We start from the raw sequence: 16,983 nt of genomic DNA, 5'->3' as shown, positions 1-16,983 counted from the left end.
AATACAGACGTCTCAAAAATGAGATCGACAGGAAGTGCAAAATGGCTAAGCAGGGATGGCTAGAGGACAAATGTAAGGATGTAGACGCTTATCTCACTAGGGGTAAGATAGATACTGCCTACAGGAAAATTAAAGAGACCTTTGGAAATAGGAGAACCACTTGTATGAACATCAAGAGCTCGGATGGAAACCCAGTTCTAAGCAAAGAAGGGAAAGCAGAAAAGTGGAAGGAGTATATAGAGGGTCTATACACGGGCGATGTACTTGAGGACAATATTATGGAAATGGAAGAGGACGTTGATGAAGATGAAATGGGAGACACGATACTGCGTGTAGAGATTGACAGAGCACTGAAAGACCTGAGTCGAAACAAGGCCCCCGGAGTAGACAACATTCCATTAGAACTACTGACGGCCTTGGGAGAGCCAGTCCTTACAAAAGTCTACCATCTGGTGAGCAAGATGTATGAGACAGGCGAAATACCCTCAGACTTCAAGAAGAATATAATAATTCCAATCCCAAAGAAAGTAGGTGTTGACAGATGTGAAAGTTACCGAGCTATCAGTTTAATAAGTCACAGCTGCAAAATACTAACACGAATTCTTTACAGACGAATGGAAAAACTAGTAGAAGCTGACCTCGGGGAAGATCAGTTTGGCTTCCGTAGAAATGTTGGAACACGTGAGGCAATACTGACCCTAGGACTTATCTTAGAAGAAAGATTAAGGAAAGACAAACCTACGTTTCTACCATTTCTAGACTTAGAGAAAGCTTTTGACAATGTTGACTGGAATACTCTCCTTCAAATTTTGAAGGTGGCAGGGGTAAAATACAGGGAGCGAAAGGCTATTTACAATTTGTGCAGAAACCAGATGGCTGTTATAAGAGTCGAGGGGCATGAAAGGGAAGTAGTGGTTGGGAAGGGAGTGAGACAGGGTTGTAGTCTCGCCCCGATGTTATTCAATCTGTATATTGAGCAAGCAGTAAAGGAAACAAAAGAAAAATTTGGAGTAGGTATTAAAATCCATGGAGAAGAAATAAAAACTTCGAGGTTCGCCGATGACATCGTAATTCTTCAGAGACAGCAAAGGACTTGGATGAGCAGTTGAACGAAATGGATAGTGTCTTGAAAGGAGGATATAAAATGAACATCAACAAAAGCAAACCGAGGATAATGGAATGTAGTCGAATTAAGTCGAGTCGGGTGATGTTGAGGGTATTAGATTAGGAAATGAGACACTTAAAGTAGTAAAGGAGTTTTGCTATTTGGGGAGCAAAATAACTGATGATGGTCAAAGTAGAGAAGATATAAAATGTAGACTGGCAATGGCAAGGAAAGCGTTTCTGAAAAAGATAACTTTGTTAACATCGAGTATAGATTTAAGTGTCAGGAAGTCATTTCTGAAAGTATTTGTATGGAGTGTAGCCATGTATGGAAGTGAAACATGGACGATAAATAGTTTGGACAAGAAGAGAGTAGAAGCTTTCGAAATGTGGTGCTACAGAAGAATGCTGAAGATTAAATGGGTAGATCACATAACTAATGAGGAAGAATTGAACAGGATTGGGGAGAAGAGAAGTTTATGGCACAACTTGACCAGAAGAAGGGATTGGTTGGTAGGACATGTTCTGAGGCATCAAGGGATCACCAATTTAGTATTGGAGGGAACCGTGGAGGGTACAAATCGTAGAGGGAGACCAAGAGATGAATACAGTAAGCAGATTCAGAAGGACGTAGGTTGCAGTAGGTACTGGGTGATGAAGAAGCTTGCACAGGATAGAGTAGCATGGAGATCTGCATCAAACCTGTCTCAGTACTGAAAACCACAACAACAACAGCAACAGGTTAGAAAATTTAAAAAGCGAAATGGATAGGTTGAAGCTAGATGAAGTGGGAATTAGTGAAGGTCGGTGGCAGGAGGAACAAGACTTTTGGTCAAGTGAATACAGGGTTATAAATACAAAATCAAATAGGGGTAAGGCAGTAGTAAGTATAATAATAAATAAAAAATAGGAGTGCGGTTAAGCTACTACAAACAGCATAGTGAACCCATTATTGTGGCCAAGATAGACACGAAGTCCATGCCTACTACAATAGTACAAGTTTTTCTGCCAACTATATCTGCAGAGTACGAAGAAATTGATGAAATGTGTGGTGAGATAAAAGAAATTATTCAGGTAGTGAGGAGAGACGAAATTTTTAATAGTCATGGGTGACTGGAATTCGAGGGTAGGAAAAGGGAGAGAAAGAAACATAGTGGGTGAATCTGGATTGGGGGAGAGAAATGAAACAGGAAGCCGTCTGGTAGAATTTTGCATATCTTAATCATAGCTAACTCTTGGTTCAAGAATGATAAAAGAAGGTTTATATATGGAAGAATCCTGGACATACTACACTCCTGGAAATTGAAATAAGAACACCGTGAATTCATTGTCCCAGGAAGGGGAAACTTTATTGACACATTCCTGGGGTCAGATACATCACATGATCACACTGACAGAACCACAGGCACATAGACACAGGCAACAGGGCATGCACAATGTCGGCACTAGTACAGTGTATATCCACCTTTCGCAGCAATGCAGGCTGCTATTCTCCCATGGAGACGATCGTAGAGATGCTGGATGAAGTCCTGTGGAACGGCTTGCCATGCCATTTCCACCTGGCGCCTCAGTTGGACCAGCGTTCGTGCTGGACCTGCAGACCGCGTGAGGCGACGCTTCATCCAGTCCCAAACATGCTCAATGGGGGACAGATCCGGAGATCTTGCTGGCCAGTGTAGTTGACTTACACCCTCTAGAGCACGTTGGGTGGCACGGGATACATGCGGACGTGCATTGTCCTGTTGGAACAGCAAGTTCCCTTGCCGGTCTAGGAATGGTAGAACGATGGGTTCTATGACGGTTTGGATGTACCGTGCACTATTCAGTGTCCCCTCGACGATCACCAGAGGTGTACGGCCAGTGTAGGAGATCGCTCCCACACCATGATGCCGGGTGTTGGCCCTGTGTGCCTCGGTCGTATGCAGCCCTGATTGTGGCGCTCACCTGCACGGCGCCAAACACGCATACGACCATCTTTGGCACCAAATGGTAAAAACTGGGATCTGGAAATAATTATCCCTATGAAATGATATTCCAAGATAACGATTTTAGAATGAGGTGTGTATTAAAAAAGACAGAGAAAAAATTAGCTTGATCTACGCACATAATATTGGCCAGAACAATACTATGCTTAACAAAGTGAAAAATAATTTTTAAAAGAGTGGGATGAGAATAGAGAATTTCTGTAAGAACCAAACAGCTTAATCAATTAATATGTTAACGCATTACTCAGGCAAGGTGGGTGGTCATTCTCTCAGCTCTGAGCTAGTTAACTAGCTGACAATAATCATTCCTAGGTGCACAGTGCTGCAGTCTTGCCTCAAACTTCTTGTCTTCAAAAAATAATAACGTTATTCAAAGTACACATTCTCTTCATTTTCTAATGTATTCATCTCACTCACTGCTTTACAATCAATCGTTCTTCACAGAACAGATACCATCACAAGTCAACACAGCTCTACTGAATATGACCACCACCTACCGCATATTTCGACTAAGAATGTATCAGACTGTGCAGACGCAAAGAATGTGTCTCAACAAGACCTAAGATTGTTTAACAGTAACGAAACTTGGTATCTGTGTGATGTGTACATCGATGACGCACAAAACCCAAATGGCATGACCACCTTAGAAGTTCTCTTGTGATTTTTTTCAGAATTATCAGATTATTGCCCCGTTCCACTTGCACATTATGTTGTTTTAATGATCTACTAATGGTGTACAATGTTCGTAGTAAATCTGTGATCACAACGTTGTGGCCTACCATTGTGATAATGTCTCGCGCTGCGTGTGGTCACGCGATACAGGAATCATCCTGTTCCTACGAAAGGGTAAAGGGGGAGATCCATCACATGTCAACATCACTTACCCCCACGTTGCGCAGAAACCTTCAGAATATTTGTAATTCGAACATTAAGAATTTCCTGAATGAACAGTAACTGCTGTAAACATTCACCACGCCTTCAAATGAAGAAATCAAAGAAGCGACGCACGGCTTGGCTGATTTACACTCACACTGCCTTGGAAGGTATCTTCTAAGGTATCTGAAAGATGTTACCGTGCAATATCGTAGGCTGATAACCGATATAAGATTATAATGAATATTTTCGCAGATAATCGACTCACCAGTTGAACGTTTCACTAATTGAACAGAGTAGGCTATATTGGTTCACTTGAGAAGAAAGTAACAGCAGGTATGCCCCAATGAAGTATAATAGAACCTCTAACGTTTTCATTATACATAAACGATCTATCAGAACAAGACCAAATATTCTGTGACGATAATTTAGTATACAGCAAAGTATCGTCGTTAGTTGATCGTCAGGAAGCGCAGGAACTTCTGAAAAAATTCTCGTGTAGGTGCAATGAGTGAATACCGTTCACACAGCAACTCAAAGGAAAATTAATATAGCGTAATATTACTTAAAGTAGATGTACAAACACATAACTGCTGTTCCACATGCAGTGGTACGGGCGAGTTTATCATAGACTACGTTATTGATTTGTTGGCAAGCTAAGACCATTACGTCAATAGGTTTTAATTGCGCTGGTTCGGCAAATAAAACTGGTCTGGAAAATACTGATAAGATCGACGAACGTTTGGAACTGGTTAATGAACAGGGGAATCACCCAACACAGAAAATCGTGGAACCATGATTTCTTGTGCACCAGCCTGTGGCTCTCACGTGTCTACACGTAAGCATATCTCGCAGGCACTGTCGTGAGTACTTCGTTGTATCACCAGGCCTGAGGGATTGACAGGAGCAGACGTGTTTCGTGACCAGCTGACTACAACATAAAATAGTGCTCAGGATAAAACGGAACGTCTTCAGTGCCGAGTGTCATTTTTGGAAAACGTGTGCAGAACTCTTTTGGCAAGAGCTTAAGATCAGGTGTTTTTGCAAAACCTCCTGAAAATTCTGCAATGCAAATCTTAGTGACAAAACGATGCGAAATGGCCTCTATAGTGGACAAAATCATTACCATTCGAAAAGAGGACACCAAAAAACACTGTTCCAGGGAAGGAAACCATGGAACAAACTATGACCAAATTTCAGCGCCCTCCTTGCAAGTGGGAATCAACAGAATGTCATGTCGAAGGTGGCTTTTGTGTGAACTGGAATCAGGAATTCTGGATACTCAAGTTTTTGATTCCTTGAGATGAACTCTGGCAAAGCTTGTCAGGGTATGTGAACTCATAGAACATGCACACCAAGCATCAGAAATTTCCCGTCAGTTCTATGATGAACCGTTGCCTTATCGCAAGATTTGTGTAGAGTGCGCAGTCTCTGATGTCCGCGCCGTAACACGATTCTTTCACCAAACTGTTTATTACAAGCGTGGATCAGGTCATACATGCTGAACCATCATCTGTATGTTTTCAACAAGACGAAATAATAACACACATCTGAAACTTCCTGGCAGATTAAAACTGTTTGCCGGACCGCGGCTCGAAGTCGGGACCTTTGCCTTTCGTGGGCAATTGCTCCACCATCCGAGCTACCCAAGCACGACTCACGCCCCGTCCCCACAGGTTTACTTCCGCCGGTACCTCGTCTCCTACTTTCCAAACTGAAAACACACATCTCCTTAACAACTTTGTTACCATTGCGAGAGGTGTTCTCTGCCGAACAGTGAAGGTAGTACAATATCCTAGCCATCTTGATCGCCAGCTCTCTCACTCTAATTTGTACCAGCGGAGGAAAAAGAAGCGATAGCTGTACTCAAATAATCCTCGTATATGGAAGAGCTACAGCAGAATACTGAAAACGCTCTTGCTGTCATATTGTATCTAGAGCTGTTTCTCGTGTCTCACAGTTTGGTAAATCGAGCTCAGCGCCTCGTCGACGCCACCGCTGGCCTTCTTTGATTGTCATTATCAAGGGTAAATCCTCGTCGCTGTTACTGTAAATATTTTCCGGGCTAGAGTCATTCTACGCACGCTGTGTGTGACTGCCCACCAATTACAGTTCATTTCCAGTAAGAAGAGAGGAGGGACAGACTGCGTGAAGAGCGTCAGGTTCATGAAGGAGATCAAGCATGGGACCTTCCACCTACAATTTCCCAGCGACGAATTCTGGATCTTTTTCAAACGGCGCTTCATCTCTGAGCTCGGAGGAGAGATGACTGGCATGAAGCTGACTTCGTCGGGACGGCTCTCCGCCATTTCACTGGACTTCTTAACGAGATTCATATCCAGTGACGTCCGCATGAAGGAGCTGTCACTGGCCAGCATGACAGTCGGCCATCTGGACGGACCAGTGATCACTATGCCTACACTCGAGATCCTGCAACTTTCAGATGACGGCATCATCTCAATGAGTGAAGGTAAGCAATGCGACTTACGTTCGGAAGTACGTTTCTTAAACTATGTCCACTGGTCTTCCATTTCAGAGTCCCTGTTTCAGAAGTCATGATCACCTTGCACTTATCAAGTCTCAAACTTCTGGTCGTCATTTTGTCAATAACACTTCTCTCTAGTGGTTTAGATTTTCATAATCACTCAGACGTTTCCAATACATAACCCTGTCTACTCAAAAATAAAGCAACTGACCCAGATGACGTACCTGTGGAAGTGCCTAAGAAGCTGAAGACGCCTGCTTAAATGTTCCCTGCATCGCTTTTGAAGCGGATCATCACTGAGAAGAAACTTTCTCATGTATGGTCATCTAGCATGAGAGTTATGTTCCGTAAGTGTGAAGGACATGCTTTAGACTCCCCAGCTTACCAAATTCTTCGACTCCTCCGTTCTGCATGCAAACTACTGCTAACCGTCTCTGTAATCTGACAAGCTGACGCTAATTAGTTTGGAGGCTTTATGACCTTCGGGATCATGTATGTAACCAATAAGACCCGAGTGTTGATGGAGAAATACACGAGGAAACAGGTGTACACATTAAAATCCTGGGTCCATAAACGACTGCAAGTAAAATGTGAGGAAATTAGAAAACAAAAGATTATCAGAAAGACTGACTGGCCTTGTGGAAAAATCAAATCAACCATCATTGAAATTAAAAGCAAGGCCGATAATATTAAGAGTGCAGTGGGAATTCCCCTGTTGCATATAAAGGAGAAAGCGGATAGGTGGAAAAAGTCCGTTGGAGGCCTCTTCGATGGAGAGGACTTGTCTGATGACATTGTATAAGAAGACACAGGAGTCAATGGGGAAGATAAAGAGTATAAAAGAGATTTGTAAGACTCAAATTCAGATAAGGTAGAAGGAATGGATACCATTCCATCATAATTTCTAAATTAATTGGAAGCTGTGTCAACAAAACTTCTATTCACGTTGGTGTGTAAAAAGTATGACTCTGGCTATTTATCATCCGATTTTCGGAAAAATATCTCCAACTGTACTGAAGATAGAGAACCCACAAGTGCGAGAATTATGGAACAATCGGCTTAACAACTCATGCATCCAAGTTGATGACAAGTATAATACACAAAAGAATTGAAGAGAAAACTGAGCATCTGTTAGATGACTGTCAGTTTGACTTTAGGAAGAGTAAAGACAGCAGAAAGTCACAATGTACAATATGTGGGACAACCATGAGAGAACATTAAGATTATAAGACAAGGACGAATAGTTAGGTTTAAAAAGGATGTATGACGGGAATGTAATGTTTCGCCCCCACTGTTTAACGTACATAAATATAAACAACGACGGAAATAAAACAAGGACGAAAAGTGGTGTTAACATTCAGAACAAAAGGATATCAATCATAATAGTAGCTGATGACATTTTCATCCTCAGTGAATGTGAAGAATAATTACAAGATCTTTTAAATGTAATGAATAGCCTAATGAGTAAAAACTATGGACTGAACGTAAATCGAAGAAAGACGAAAGTAATGAGAAGTGGAAAGGTGAGCAGCGAGAACCTTATGATCAGAATTGTGGATCACGAGGGAGACGAATTTACGGCATTCCACCACCTAGGCAGCAAAATAAGCCACGATGGACGGAGCGAGGAGGACATGAAATGCAGTCTAGTTCCCAAAAGTGACATTCCTGGCCGGGAGATGTCTGTTGGTATCAAACATTGCCCTCATTATCTAACAAGTAATTTCTGAGACTATACGTTTGGAGCACAGCAATGTAAGGCAGTGAAACTCTGACTGTGTGAAAACTGGTACAGAATATAATCGAAAGATTTTAAGTGTGATGTGACAGACAAATAAGCTCAATTGATGTTCTAATAAGTTAAGGAATGAGATGGTTCGTGGCAGAATCAGCGTGGAAAATAATTTATGGAGAACACTGACCATAAGAAGGGACAGGATGATAGGACATCTTTCAAGACATCAGAGTATAAGTTCCACGATAGTAGAAGGAGCTGTATAGGGTAGAAAGCGCAGAGGCAGGCAGAGATTGGAATACATCCAGTAAATAATCTAGGGTGTTGGTTGCAATTGGTGTACTGAAAAGAAAAGAAAAGGTAGCCGCAGGAGAGGAATTCGTGGTGGGGTGCATTAAACCAGTCAGGAGTCTCATGACTCAACAAAAAAAAAGAGGATGTAAGACTGCTAAATACCATGCACTGTGCCATGAAATTTCTACTCTTCATTCTAGTCCATCTGGCGTCCCTTGCCCTTGCTCGTTTTATGTAATACATAAACGTCATTCTTGGTATGCTGGAATGAGAGACTAGTGGCGTTCATTTAAGTGGCTATAGGTCTATCTGGAGTGCATTTACAAGTAGGTGTTTGCAGTAATTTATCTGGAAGTCTCTCCCAGTTTCGGCTACATAGTGGGTTTTTTACGTACTAAACGCTATTTTGTACATCCCAGGTTGCGTTTATCTGTCTGGGTGTTTATGTTTTGTCTCATTTAAGGAGTATAGTAATTTAAAATAATCTTTCTCCATATGGCTAAATTTCTGTACCAATCTTTTGCTGTCACACCCATCTACCAACCCTCATCATACTTCATCTTAATTTACAAGTAACTGTAATGCACGTACTAACGCCATCATGTTGGTATAAAGTTTCGTGCAAGAAAATAAAGTAAGTGAAGCAGTAAAAATTATTAAATAAATTTGTAACACCGTTACTGACCTCAAGCAATGCCATGCAACTTTGGTAAATTCTATTGTAACTGTTTCAACATGCCAGTTGAGGCATGGAGGGTACTATACAGTTAAAAGAATATGGAAGTGAGGCTCTTCGAACTATAGATAATTTAGAGTTTAACAATGATTGCAAACATCTGGGCACACTCCCAAACACCTGAAGATCAAAATCACCCGTTGCAACTCTATAACAGGCCACAGAGCTGAAAACGATGACAAGTATTGATTACTTCAACAACTACAGTTGCTAACAGTTTTAATCAATATCACCAATATTGTGATTGCTCAGTATATGAAGATCACTCAAAAAGTTGTCGTAAAATTTGTTGGCAAGGTAAGGCCTTAACGTCAATAGGGTTAATTACGCTGGTTCGGCAAATAAAACTAGTCGGGAAAATATCTATAAGACTGACGCACGTGTGGAACTTGTTAAGACAGGAGAATTACCCATCACAGAAAATCGTGGAGCCATGATTTCTATTGTACCGGGTGGTGGATGTCATGTGTCTACACATGGACATTTCCCACAAGCTCTGTCGTGAGTACTTTGTTATGTCACCAGGTCTGAGGGAGTGAAAGGAGCAGACGTGTTTATTGACCAGCTGACTACAACATAAAATAGTGCTCGTCATAAAACAGAGTGTCTTCAGTGACGAGTGTCATTTTTGAAAAACGTGTGCCGAACTGTTTTGGCAAGAGTGTAACGGATAACGAATATTGCCATACGTACTTGTCCACATAAATCTTTCAACAGAATTATCAACGAGACTGGGAAACCAACCCACTAAGCAAAGGGGAGAAATACAATATATGACCTGAAATTATCCCCTAAAATTGTAGTAGATTTTATTGTTGCAACATGGAAATCCTGAAGATACAGGAAATTCAGATACTAAGAAAAGACAGTTCAAGTTCACAAGTCAACTAAAGCCACAACTATTGGCCTACAAAAAAACCAGGTACATGATAACTACCACATTTACATGAAAACATTGAATGATATGACAAAAATTTAAATAGAAACGAAGCCTTAATTACCAACAACGAAAAAGAGAATTCATTTTAAGGTGATAGAAAAAGTAAACATAGGAAAAACATTAGATTTTTATCCTTAAAAATGGCGCTGCAGAAATAAAGATCTAACAAAAAACAATTGAGTCAAATTTCGACTCATAGCTAAAAACACACAACCCTGTAACTGACAGTGAGGAGAGGTTTATCACTACCAATAATCCTCGGATAACAAAGCTAAGGTCCCAACGAAACTATACAATTGATGGAGCCAAATTAGACCCACTATCAGCTCAAGAAACAGCCAAGGGTACAGAATTACAAACATAACCAGATAATAGCCAAGACATACACATACACTGAAAACTACTGAACAAAACTGTCACCCACTAATAAATGAAATTAAAAGCATCAAATTCTTCCATTCGCCTTAGTTAGTATGATGTGCAATTACAAAGCTGTGCATCAAAATAAGTTTCGCATCACCCCGGTTCCTAGAACACCTGAAGTAGACGTTTACTGTGGATATTGTATCACATACACCGTCCCTTTGACTGTTCGGAGATGTCACTACACACACCCAAAGATGTAAACAACCATGCATGAGCAGCGCCTATTAGACGGATGGGGTCCGACAGCCGATCAGATCCAGTCACTCCACCTGGACGGAGGTACACGGCTTGTGTTGTCTGTAGTTCAACCATGCCTAGATGGTCAACACTATGGTTCGATCTCGTCCGCGTTGTTACTTTGTGCCAGGAAGGGTTCTCAACAGGGGAAGTGTCCAGACATGAGTGAACCAAAGCGATGTTATTCGCACGTGGAACATATGAAGAGATACAGGTACTGTCGATGAAATGCCTCCCTCAGGCCACCCAAGGGCTACTACTGCAGTAGATGACCGCTACCTACGGATTATGGCTCTAAGGAACCCCGACAACCACGCCACCATGTTGAGTAATGCCTTTCGTGCAGTTAAAGGTCATTTTACGACTCAACCTGTGCGCAATAGGATGCATGGTGCTCAACTTCACTCCCGACGTCCACAGATAGGTCCATCGTTGCAACCACGACACCATGCAGCGCGGTACAGATGGACTCAACAACATGACAAATGGACCGCTCAGAATTGGCATCGCGTTCTCTTCACCGATAAGTGTCGCTGTCGCACATGCCTTCAGCCAGACGATCGTCTGGACAAAATGAGGAGGAGAGGGAAATGAAGAGCAGATCATGGAATGGACAGAGAGAGGGAGGGGGATGAGGAGGTAGACGAACGAAAGAGAGGAAGGTGGACCAAGACAGGTGCGAGGAGGAGATAGACTGAGAGAAGGAGGAGGAGGACGTGAACGGAGAGATGGGAAGGAGGAAACAATCAGAGGAAGGAAGAGAAGATGGACAGAGAGAGAGGAGACAGTGGATGACAGAGAGAGAGGGGGGGGGGGGGGGAGAGGAGGTGATGGACTGATAGAATGGGAATAAATACGTACCCGGCAATGCCGGATACCAGCTAGTAGCATAATAAAAGGTAAGCCTTCACATTCGCCTAACACCGTTCGCGGAGCTGGGGTTATGAACTTTAGATACTATAACAGTCAGAACGTATTACTGAATGGTTGCGAATCTCCTGTACGACCTGAACGTTACCAGCATTCTTCGTGTGTGCAGCCACCCTGCTGGCTGTGCCCAATATCCTGCAGTTGGACGTCGCAGGCAATGAACTGAAGGAACTACCACAGCGGCTTCCTGGTAGACTGCTGGTCCTCAACGTTTCACGGAACCGTCTCCTGAGCTTGCCCACAGAGCTGCCTCAGAAGCTCATCTACCTCAACATTTCCTACAACGCCATTGAGGTGAGTTAGTTCTGTTTGCTACAAACGCCTTGCAATGTAAATTTTATGCTTTATGAAGGTTTCCTGCAAGCACCACTCGTGTGAAACCTAGTTTCCTGAGTTCATTCATAAGACCCACAGCCCGGTAGATGAAGGAGCTCACGTGGATATAGTGTCGCTTGACTTCCACAAGACCTTCGATACAATTTGCTTCATCGCCTAAGAAATACACAGCCCATATCCAAATACATACATGAGTACACTGAGAGCTGCTTGTGAAGAGAATTCATCGTGTATTTCGTAATGGGGAAAGTATGATCAGAAACGAAGTATATGGCTTACGTCAAGGGAGTGTAGAGTGATTGGTACCAACTGTCATTCACACATTGCTACTATAATAGACTTTTTCCTTTTTTGTATCTTAATTTGTGGTGTTCTTGCAGCATCCTTTCTCCCATCAGTTAATGCTATCCCTATGCCAAATGTCGCTAAACATTCAGAGACCGTCCAGTCTTACTAGCTTTTAAAAAGTCTGTTTCAATTGTTTAAGTTCCTATATTATTTAAGTTTTGCTGATAGAATTGCCTAATATTTCACCATATGCCCTTAGTCACATTCGAAACAAGTTTCCCTCACTCCTTAAACATTATTAAATATTTTTGGTTATTCTATAGGCTTCTTACAGATACAACTGTTGCCTGAACTGCAGCTCTTGCAGCGATCATTTCACCTAAGATGGCAAGATCCTTCACACTTGCTACCACGGCAATGCCAACTATCAACGGAAATGCTTGTTCGGTTCCCAAACCTTGTGTCTCCTGCTACAGATACTACCCATGAAAATGTAATGCCAAGAATTCTTCCACCAAACTAGAGTTAAAGCCCTACGCAAAGTCATAATCCATCTTAGAACCACTGTTCTCAAAAATATCCATTCAACTGAGCCACCCTATATATCTACAGCAAAACACAGTGACCAACTGTCTTACATTTTGCTTGGGTTCCATGGTCACATATTCGCAGAATCACTCTCATTTCACACTCTCTCTTCTAGAAAGCGTTGTTCAGTCTCACTCCATCTCTAACCAGCACACCACTTCCAGTCCTAATGCGTCGACGTCTGATAATTAGAAGAGCTGTATTCCGTGGAATATCCCCCACCATATCGTTGTTTACTTGATAATCACCTTCTCGAGCTCACCTACCTTCATCACCTCCTCGCACTTCCTTCCCGAGACTCGCGTTTCGTCCTACTATTCATACAGAAGTGCTTACGAGGTCGGATACAGACTACCCGCTGCAGAAATATAGCACCAGGACAAACAAATTCCTTAACATTATAAGAAAGACAACTACATCATCACTGCAAACATTAACGCCGCATAAAGCAACCATCTCCTCGGCTATACTGGTAGTAGTGGCTGTGTGGTGTAGACTGTGCTGTTTTTTAGGTTAGAGGGTCTCGGAAAAACTCAAGAAGGGCTTCAGCCACAAAGGGTGCAAGCCGACCACAGGAAGAACGTAGAAAAAGTAACCATCGGTATAACAGTAAAATTGTCGTAGCTGTGTTGGGAAACTACCACATCTCCAAGCGCTAATAGAAAGCACTGATGCTCAAATCGTTATAGGTACTGAAAGCTGGTTAAAGCCGGAGATTAGTTTAGCCGAAATTTTTGTGAAGCACCTATCGATGTTCCGAAAGGATAGGTTAAACACGGTCGGTGGTGGCGTGTTTGTTGCTGTTAGAAGTGGTTTATCTAACCACAAAACTGAAGTAAATAGTTAGCGGATTTAATAGAGGCTGAAGTCATCGATGGGAACCGGAATAAAATAATAATTGTATCGTTTTACCGACCTCCCAATTCGGATGATATAATTGCTAAAAGATTCAAAGAAAACTTGAGTTTCATTTCAGACACGTATCGGAGTCATACGGTTATAGCTGGTGGTGACTTTAATTTATCCTCGATATGTTGGCAAAAATACGTGTTTAATTCTGGATGTACACATAAAACATCATCCGAAATTGTGCTAAACGCATTCTCTGAAAATTATTTCGAGCAGTTCGTTCATGAGCCCACGCAAGAAGTAAACGGTGTGAAAACACACTCGACCTCTTAGCAACAAATAATCCAGAGTTAACAACGAGCATCAAAATGGATAGAGAGATCAGTGAACACAGGGTTGTCGTAGCGACATTGAATACTGTAACCTCCAAATGCTAAAAAAATAAACAAAAATCATACCTGTTCAAAAACGCAGATAAAAATTCACTTGACGCCTTCCTGAGAAACGATCTCCTCTCCTTCCAAAATAATGATTTAAGTATGGACCAAATGTGCCTCGAATTCAGAGAAATAGAATCGGCAGAAATTGAGAGATTTATACCAAATAAATTAACAAACGACGGAGCCGATCTTCCTTGGTACACAAACTGGGCTAGAACACTGTTGCAGAAACAACGAAACAAACATGCCAAATTAAAAAAAAGACGCAAAATCCCCAAGATTGGCGATCTTTTATTGAAGCTCAAAATTTGACTTCAATGCTAGGTGCTAATAATAGTTTAAACAACTTTGTCTCGAAACCTGGCAGAAAATCCAAAGAGATTCTGGTCGCATGTGAAGTATGTTAGCAGCAAGAAACAATCAATGCCTTCTCTGTGGCACAGCAATGGAGATACCACCAGCCAAAGCAGAGTTACTAAACACAGCCTTCCGAAATGCCTCCACAAAAGAAGACGAAGTAAATACTCAAGAATTCGAACCAAGAACAGCGGCCAACATGAGTAACGTTAGAAGTAAATATTCTCGAAGTAGTGGAGCAACTTAAATCACTTAATAAAAGTCTTCTGGTCCAAAGTGTTTACCAATTAAGTTCCTTTCAGAGTATGCTGATTCATTAGCTCCATACTTAACAGTCATATATAACCGTTCGCTCGACGAAAGATATGTACCCAAAGACCGGAAATCTGCACAGGTCACACCAGTATTCAGGAAACGTGGTAGGAGTAATCAGCTAAATTACAGGCCCATATCGTTGACGTCGATACGCAGCTGGATTCTGGTACATACATTGTGTTTGAACATTATGCATTACCTCAAAGAAAACGGTCTATTGACGCACAGTCAACATGGGTTTAGAAAACATCGTTCTCGTGAAGCACAAATTGCTCTTTATTAGCATCAAGTATTGGGTGCTACTGACAAGGGATTTCAGATTGATTCCGCATTTCTGGAGTTCCTGAAGCTTTTTGACACTGTACCACACAAGCGGCTTCTAGTGAAATTGCGTGCTTATGGAATATCGTCTCAGATATGTGATTGGATTCGCGATATCCTGTCAGAGAGATCACAATTCCTAGTAATTGACGGAAAGTTATGGAGTAAAACAGAAGTGATTTCTGGTGTTCCCCAAGGTACTTTTACAGGCCCTTTTCTGTTACTTATCCATATAAACGATTTGGGGGACAATTTGAGCAGCAGTCTTAGGTTGTTTGCTGAAGACGCTGTCGTTTATCGACTAGTAAGGTGATCACAATATCAAAACCAGTTGCAAAACGATTTAGAAAAGATATCTCTGTGGTGCGAAAATTGGCAATTGAATCTACACTCCTGGAAATGGAAAAAAGAACACATTGACACCGGTGTGTCAGACCCACCATACTTGCTCCGGACACTGCGAGAGGGCTGTACAAGCAATGATCACACGCACGTCACAGCGGACACACCAGGAACCGCGGTGTTGGCCGTCGAATGGCGCTAGCTGCGCAGCATTTGTGCACCGCCAACGTTAGTGTCAGCCAGTTTGCCGTGGCATACGGAGCTCCATCGCAGTCTTTAACACGACAGCGTGGACGTGAACCGTATGTGCAGTTGACGGACTTTGAGCGAGGGCGTATATTGGGCATGCGGGAAGCCGGGTGGACGTACCGCCGAATTGCTCAACACGTGGGGCGTGAGGTCTCCACAGTACATTGATGTTGTCGCCAGTGGTCGGCGGAAGGTGCACGTGCCCGTCGACCTGGGACCGGACCGCAGCGACGCACGCATGCACGCCAAGACCGTAGGATCCTACGCAGTGCCGTGGGGGACCGCACCGCCACCTCCCAGCAAATTAGGGACACTGTTGCTCTTGGGATATCGGCGAGGACCATTCGCTACCGTCTCCATGAAGCTGGGCTACGGTTCCGCACACCGTTAGGCCGTCTTCCGCTCACGCCCCAACATCGCGCAGCCCGCCTCCAGTGGTGTCGCGACAGGCGTGAATGGAGGGACGAATGGAGACGTGTCGTCTTCAGCGATGAGAGTCGCTTCTGCCTTGGTGCCAATGATGGTCGTATGCGTGTTTGGCGCCGTGCAGGTGAGCGCCACAATCAGGACTGCATACGACCGAGGCACACAGGGCCAACACCCGTCATCATGGTGTGGGGAGCGATCTCCTACACTGGCCGTATACCTCTGGTGATAGTCGAGGGGACACTGAATAGTGCACGGTACATCCAAACCGTCATCGAACCCATCGTTCTACCATTCCTAGACCGGCAAGGGAACTTGCTGTTCCAACAGGACAATGCACGTCCGCATGTATCCAGTGCCACCCAACGCGTTCTAGAAGGTGTAAGTCAACTACCCTGGCCAACAAGATCTCCGGATCTGTCCCCCATTGAGCATGTTTGGGACTGGTTGAAGAGTCGTCTCACGCGGTCTGCACGTCCTGCACGAACGCTGGTCCAACTGAGGCGCCAGGTGGAAATGGCATGGCAAGCCGTTCCACAGGACTACATCCAGCATCTCTACGATCGTCTCCATGGAAGAATAGCAGCCTGCATTGCTGCGAAAGGTGGATATACACTGTACTAGTGCCGACATTGTGCATGCTCTGTTGCCTGTGTCTATGTGCCTGTGGTTCTGTCAGTGTGATCACGTGATGTATCTGACCCCAGGAATGTGTCAATAAAGTTTC

The 16,983-nt window shown here is 43.0% G+C and overlaps 1 protein-coding gene across 1 annotated transcript in view; it reads left to right on the top strand.

Annotated features, from left to right (window-relative positions):
* The window catches only part of LOC126284043 (toll-like receptor 2), a 143,290-nt gene that overhangs the window by 37,380 nt on the left and 88,927 nt on the right, over positions 1-16,983 (top strand). Inside the window, exons 4-5 of the mRNA XM_049982624.1 lie at positions 6,086-6,432; positions 11,855-12,039. Coding sequence (XP_049838581.1) covers positions 6,086-6,432; positions 11,855-12,039 — 532 coding nt within the window. The remainder of the gene's footprint in view (positions 1-6,085; positions 6,433-11,854; positions 12,040-16,983) is intronic.

Source organism: Schistocerca gregaria, chromosome 1 (genome assembly GCF_023897955.1).
Source record: "Schistocerca gregaria isolate iqSchGreg1 chromosome 1, iqSchGreg1.2, whole genome shotgun sequence".
Taxonomy (NCBI): Eukaryota; Metazoa; Arthropoda; class Insecta; order Orthoptera; family Acrididae; genus Schistocerca; species Schistocerca gregaria.
Note: the sequence above shows the minus strand (reverse complement) of the source record. Positions and strands in the feature narration are given on the sequence as shown.